A 7,510-nucleotide genomic window follows, 5' to 3' on the forward strand; every position below is an offset into this window, starting at 1 on the left:
AATAACGTTTCGAAAATCACTTTTTTAAGAATCCAAGATTTTTCAATGCAAAAAATGTTTCTTTTCTGCACATTATAAAATATAAAATCAAATGACTGCGTAGACATTTAACATACTTCAAGATCACAGCAGGTTTAAGACTTTGGATCCTCCTTTCTATATTTTCCATATTTTCTTGTTAGGATTGAAGAAATAAAAGTTTTAATTGAAAAAATTTGTTATCAAATATCTATTTCCCAATATGATTCATTTATCATTTCCTAATTATTGAATTTATTTCAATTAATTTCATTAGGTAGCCTTGTTGGTGATCGACTGTTCAATATTTAATAAAATTTGTAAGCAACCAAACAAAGTGATGCATTGATTAACTAATTCATTAATCATCATGTATAATCTAATGGTATATAACAATAAATTATTCATTTGACCGTAGGATACAAGTAAACAGAGATAAATCTTGTATAATGAGCGATAACTCTATCTTTGTGACGAACAACAACATTTTTATATCAATCGTCTCTCACCAAATATGAAAAAAAATTCATTAACTGTTAGAAAAATTAATTTTAAATCAAATTGATCCATTAAGTGAAAGTACGGAATTTTTATACTGAGATGAAATAGTAGATAGAAAATTGCATGAATCCGTCATACCCCCTTACGATTATTTATCGTAATAACAAATCTACTGATTTTGATTAGAATTTATACTAAAACTTATACTGAATTCATTTCATTCATAAATAAAACAATTCAAATTAAATAATAATAAGTTTAGACACGACTTGAACACGAATAAAAAAGATCAAGCAGAAGTTATTTGTGCTAATAATATTCTTTTAAAAACACATTGCTTTATATATTTTATAAATGTACACATAAATATTAATATTTTGAAATAAAGTAAATTCTAAGGGTAGGTACAAAAGAGCAATGTGTCAATGTTTTGATATATAAATATGTAAACAGACATAACACCACAATAAATAAAAGCTATATTTTAAAGATAAATACCGGGTATTTGAAGAATGGGCAATTTTGAATGCAAAACAGTCTAAACAAGTAAACATTTCATCTTTTACAGATTTCTGAGAGGTTTTTGTTAATCGTTCCTGTTGTTTTTCTTTTAAACTGTGTAACATGACATTGTAATTAATTAAATTAAGATTTTTCTGTATTTCTTCAAAGTAAATTACTCAGGATGTGGTGCTCTGCATACCAACCAGTGTTCCTTCATTAACATACTGTGAAGAAAGTTCGAGTTGATCGTAAACTTAAATACCATCTTGTTGTTTCTTCCAGAATAATTGTCATTTACACTGTGTGTATCATTAATTTATCTAGAAAAGGTGCTTCTAATCCCAAAGAAAGTTGTCTTGTTTAGATTCTGTTTTTTGTTTCTTTAAAATTACTAAAATAAGAGAAAAAAGATCGACCGTACAGTACAATCACTTGTAGAAAACTGCTCCTTTTTACATGAAACATCCTATAAAAATGTTGTCAGTGAATGTTTTTTGTAAGTAAACTAAAAAAAAAACCCACTTAGTTATGTCAAAATTCATGTCAAGATCCTTCTTCAAACGTAACATTAAACGTGCCTCATTCACACTTAATTTGTACATTTAACGTATTGTCAAGGTAAAGGCATATTTTTTTCACAGATCCATTTTTAGTTTTACAATTTTTATTATATACTCTTGTTCATATATATAAATACGGGGGGCTTTTCATAGGATGGGATCAGTTAATACCCTGAATTTGAACGCACTGAAAATTTTGTTCCCCCACTCACTGAACATAATTAATAAAGAGGATCTGTCCATCGTCATAGTTGTTACAGACGGAATTCATTGTCCCGGCACCTACCAAGTACTGGGGTGTAAAGAATGCACGGTCATCGTAAATGTGGGTCACTGTTAAAACAAAGAAATAAAGCATGGGTAAGTACATTGAAAAGTTTGCATTAGGGAAAAAATTCATCGGTAAAACTTTGTTTTTTTCTTTACAAATACTCTCTTCCTTATTAAACTTTTTATGATATACTTATATTTCTGATTTGGTGGATATAAGATAGTAGATCGGGCTGGTTGTACAGGTCTGTGTTTAACAGATACTTACTGTGAAGTCTGATCATCATCAGTGTGTCTGCAGAACCAAAAGGAGTAAACATCAGACAGGCCTTTCCTTTAGCATCAGTGACACTTCTATGCATACAATGAGAGAGACATTTAACTAATGTCCGTTTAATACCCATTATCACTATTTAGCTATAGAATAGTATTATTTGTTATTGTGTACTTTATGATCCTGAAACAATGATGTGTCACAGAGAAAATGCCAGACCAAATCTTTTCATGTCTATTGTCAACATATATTCATGTGTTCTGTTAATTCTGAAATAAATGGAGGTAAGATCCCTAATATATTTTACCTCAGAAGGTATTTTTCCTGCTGATAGTCAAACTGAGCACACGTATAATTGTAGACCTGACCCATATATGTTACGTCCATTCTTGTGTAGCCTACTGTCATTCGTCCCAACAGTTGTCCATCTTTTTCAATCGTCCACTCACCTTCTAAGTTTCGTGAAAATGAGCATGTTCCTGGTATAAAGAAAAAGTTTTCATTGCAAAAGTACATATGATGAGAGACATAGTCTGTTTCTTGTAATGCTTTGTTTTACGTCTCTCTTTTCTATATAAAAAAGATAGGTATATTTAAATAAAATTATACGATTGCTTAGTTTGAGATATACATCTAAGTACATGTACATCAGGCATTTTCCTCTTTCCATAAAAGAAACACAATTACCCTTTCTTGCAGCGCAAAGAAACAAAAAGTAAATTTAAAATTTACTACATTATAGATTGTTGTATTTAATATACTGAAATATATGGAGATAATTATTATATGATTGAATAATTCCTATCTCTCTGATTGGCAGTGATCCAGCAATGTAGAAAAAATACTACGTTATATTGACGTTCCAGGTGAATATAAGTATTTATTTTCACTATTTTGGTCTAAAAATATATCAGGAAATTCCAAATTGATAGAAATAAATTTGAAACCTTTTTCACCTGCTACTGACTTTTACTCATGTGAACTTAGGGAATATTATAATCTGGGATTGAGGTGGTTAGAGGGGGACAGGGGAATACCTCCCTCCCCTATGTCACCTTTTTTTAACGTAAATTTTTCCTTTTTCAGCTGATAATCTTCCTCCCTTTTCAAAATCTATCCTATAAAAGAACCTGGCATTATATACATTTTTTCATAAAATACGTTTAAAAATGTCAAATAAATAATACCACTTGTAATGTTTCTGTACATTGCTTTTCTGCTGCCTTCTTTGTTTTGGCTATATAGGACTTCAGCAAATGCAAACAAGTAATGAGTTGTACCGTTTAATCATAAAATCATATAATAAAACAATTAATGCTGGGTTTTTTCAGTCAATACAACGATTTAGCCACCTTAGAAGTAGAAGTACAATATTCACCTCGCCCTTCGGGCTTGGTAAATATTTTATTACTGCAGCTGGCTAAATCATCGTATTGACCTTAAAAACAGCAATAATTGTATAGTATTCAAGCTCAAAAGTCCCTAAAACAATACAAAATAGGAGCAGAGCAAATATGGACCTCGAAACATCAGAGGTGGGATCAGGTGCAATATGATAATGATATATTTGTTCGGTCTATTTGAAATCATGATAGTAGTGAAAGGGCAATTGAAAAGATTTTATAGCAATATGGAGCAAGCTATATTCCCTACCTTGAACAGTGGTGATAAAAACCAAGAAAAGTCCTCCAAACAAAACTCTCTCAAACATGTCCATGTTTTAGTTATCACAACCAAAAACCGCGTGAAATAAATCTGAGCGGTCTCGATTTCGATTTATATTGTAAAAACTGCGTGATAGGTCAATCGATATTTATTAAATTTAAGTAATTACTCCGCTATCTGGCTTCGGAGATGAGCATCAAGTGTTTCATTAAGAGAATAGAAAACTAGCAGATGATTGCCTGAAGGATAATCACATCAAATTATCGGCCATACGCCGTGTTCAAATCCCCATACGGAATACCACTTATGTTGTTTACGGAATATTGTCCATTTGTACAATATTTACACCAATCTTTCAACAAAAACAGTATTTGAATGTAAGTATACGGACATGTGTTCGTTGAAATTAAGGGACTCGTGACGTCAAAGATAATTTGAACATCCATTATTATATTCTGATAAAATAGAAGAATATTGAAATTAAAAAAAATATTAATACAAGTATATTGTTTTTTCAAGAGAGGAATACTAGTAGATGATTTGTTTTCATTATCCTTAAACAAAGAAAGAACGGTTTTACAAAATGTTATCATGTTTTTTTTCTGAACACGAGAATAAAATTTTATATGTTATGATAAGGAATCTTAAGTTGTTTTTTTTTTTCAAATCCAGTGAAGGGTTGAATAAATCATGAAAATTAATGATTTTTACTTACATTTACATTATTATATAAAATTGATTTCCCTGTCTTTAAATAGGAAACTGTTTATCTTACGATCATTAAACACAGAAATGCAAAAATATAAACTTTAATCATAAATTAAATGCATGTCTCCTAATTGTCTGTTAATTACCCTGATTTGACTTTTCTGGTTAAATGATGCGCAAGGATGCACGTGTACTGGAGCATGTGAGGGAATCCCTGCTTTGTGGTAACAATTATTTAAATATGACAGGCATGACCAAGAAATGTCAAAGTTCACGTAATGACGTACGAATGTGTATTATTAGATTTATTTCAGTTTCAAATGCTGACCTATTTCAGAAAGAGATGCGAAATATTTCTAAAGAATATCTTCCTATGACGTTAATTTACATTCCTTGCTTTCATCTATTTTATATTTTTTAACAATGAAAAAATTCTCATTTACATAGAAGGAAAAAAAATTACTTGAAAATTATTCAGTAAACAGAACGCAAATTGCCAGGAATGTTCATAAACAATAAAAAGAGTAGACGGAAATGTCCTTTGACATAGACAAGCAAGTTAATTAATTTTTAAAAGTGCGAATTAGAATAATTTTAAAAAAATACATTTCTCTGCGAAGAAATTATTTGATATATATGGCACGCCAAAAAAAATAAACATTTCTCTACACTATATTTTACACATGTAAACTATAGTTAACGCGATAATCTATGTTTCACAACCGTAAACTATACTTAACAGATCAATTATATTGATATATTTGTAAACTATAGTTTACAAACCGTTAACAAGTAACATCTGATAAATATAGTTTCACGATTTGTGAAACTATGATTAACAACTCTTAAATAAGATTTTTAGTTTTGAATATGTTTATCAACAAAAATGGTTGTTATACAGACAGATAAAAGATATCATTCGTAAACTATAGTTAACAACCGTTAAATATAGTTTTACATATGAAAAGTATACTTAACTACGAATCGTTAACTATACTTAACGAATCGTTAACTATAGTTTACGGTTAGTAAACTATAGTTTACAGTCGATAAACCTAGTTTATCAAAATTTTATGACAAAAAATTTTTATTATTGCAAATGTTATCAAAGATTCATACAATAAGTGGCACTGATTCACAATTCCCTACAAAATTTTATGTACAACATACATCCCCCGCCTGTGTTTGGATAAAAAAAATTTTTTAAAAAATACTTGTATTATCTGGGTGCATGTTAGAGTGAGTCATATCTCAAAATAGAGGCCACAATTCTTTTTATTTGCAAATAAAATATTTCTAATTAAAACAAATCATTTAATTTTTTAATGAAAAATTAACAATATGAAGCATGTTACATTCAATCTGCTATTTAATGAATTTAAATGCTATGATTCAAGTACGAAACAAAGTTTAGAAAAAAGATTGATGACCATACAAATGTCATTTTTGTTTCAACGTTCATACCACAAAATAGTAGGTCGAAAAAATTGCCGTTTCCGAGATTTTAGAAAGGTGTGCCAAGGTCATTATTTAACCACATTTCAACAAATCTGAGGCAATTCTAAAATAAGTAATTATTCAAACGAATAATGTGCTCACTGGATTCCTTAACTGCATAAAACCCACACAGAAAGGTGCGAGTTCCAGTTAACATTCTCTCGAATTCTCACTAAAAAAAGAAACTTCAGGAGAAGTGTACATATTTTTGAGAAGTGGTGTAAAAGATATATGGATACTTAATATAACCAAAATAAATAATATATGATAATTTCTCAATACTTCATACAATAAATCCCACCTACTTCTAACAAGGTCCAGTTTTTTGACATCATTGACAGCTGCTTTTACGGTGATTTAAATTTACTTACCTTGTCATTGGTCATTTACAAAACATTTTGTACAAACCTTTCTAATTGTACACACAGATACTTCGAAGTTGACATTTAAAAGGTGCTTAAATTTCTGATTTAGAATATTTGTAATTTCTGCAGATCAAGTCTTCCAAAAAATAATCGAAGTCTCTTGCAGTGACCTTCAATTCAACATTTAGGTATATCGACGAGGTCTCATCTCAAAATTCATATTCCTTCCTCCATTAATTCGATATATCTCTTTGAACTTGAGATACCACAAAGTCTGACATGTCTGTTTCATATTAAGATATTTTAAAGAAGAAGGCGTTACTCAATAACTTACAACAGAACTTTATTATCAACGTTTTGGCTTTATTTTGCCAATGTTAACTTCGCTTATTTCTGTGGCATTATTTCATTATCCCCTGTATTTCAAGTTGCCTCTATACGCAGAGCATATTCTACGTACGTACAGTCTATATTTACCCCTCCATGTCACATGATTTCACGATTGTTTTAGAGATCAAAAATGGATATTTTGAGGTGAAATGCTCGTTTTAAGTGATAATTTTGTAAGTTCTATGGTCGATACAATGACATTGTCAGCAAATACAATTTATCATTAAGTCAGATACTGACTGATTTTATTTTTCGTACTGATTGTTAGGCCAATATTAACTGATTTGTTGACTGATTTTTCCGTTATTTTCCGATCATGACTGCGAACACACACACGGAGCACACGGCGGATGTGACCGGTCGGCAGGGGATGCTCATTCTTCCATGGCAACTGATCCCACCTCTGATGTTTTGGAAGTTCGTGTTTGCTCTGCTCCTATCTTTATAAGGTTTAATGGACGTTTGAGCTCGATTTCTGTTCTTTTTCTCCACATATTTCGTTGGAGAGAAGTTTGGTATATTATGAAATGTAATAATAGACACAAGTATCTAAAATCAAAAATAAAATAAATGTAAATTAACCAATGGAAATAAAATTTTTACTTAGAATTCCTTATGTTTTGTTTTTTCTTTTTGTTTTCTCTCTCAAATTTTTTTCCCCCAAGTCTGTTAATTACAAAGCCAGTTTATCTGGTTTATTTTAAGAGCATACATGAAAAAATGCATGTTTACCTGTTGTTAATTAAGTTCCAGTGGTG

General features: G+C 30.2%; 1 protein-coding gene across 1 annotated transcript; it reads right to left on the reverse strand.

The window, feature by feature from the left end:
- Positions 1 to 1,669: 1,669 nt before the first annotated feature.
- On the reverse strand, positions 1,670 to 4,050 carry LOC134273918 (uncharacterized). Its single transcript, XM_062756135.1, has 4 exons — positions 3,781 to 4,050; positions 2,435 to 2,606; positions 2,122 to 2,207; positions 1,670 to 1,916 (listed from the first exon to the last, which is right to left on the reverse strand). The coding sequence occupies exons 1-4, from the start codon at positions 3,842 to 3,844 to the stop codon at positions 1,792 to 1,794; spliced, it is 447 nt and encodes a 148-aa protein (XP_062612119.1). The 5' UTR covers positions 3,845 to 4,050; the 3' UTR covers positions 1,670 to 1,791.
- Between the last annotated feature and the right edge of the window lie 3,460 nt (positions 4,051 to 7,510).

Source organism: Saccostrea cucullata, unplaced genomic scaffold, assembly GCF_032062105.1.
Source record: "Saccostrea cucullata isolate Sc308-1 unplaced genomic scaffold, CSIRO_AGI_Scuc_v1 ctg124, whole genome shotgun sequence".
NCBI lineage: Eukaryota > Metazoa > Mollusca > Bivalvia > Ostreida > Ostreidae > Saccostrea > Saccostrea cuccullata.

Excerpts from the sequence above, each read along its gene's own strand:
- LOC134273918 (XM_062756135.1), bottom strand. The coding sequence starts at position 3,844 with ATGGACATGTTTGAGAGAGTTTTGTTTGGAGGACTTTTCTTGGTTTTT. Across the intron at positions 2,208-2,434 it reads CAGGAAAAATACCTTCTGAG|AAGTGTCACTGATGCTAAAG; the intron begins GTAAAATATATT and ends TTGTATGCATAG. Across the intron at positions 1,917-2,121 it reads GATGATGATCAGACTTCACA|TGACCCACATTTACGATGAC; the intron begins GTAAGTATCTGT and ends TTGTTTTAACAG.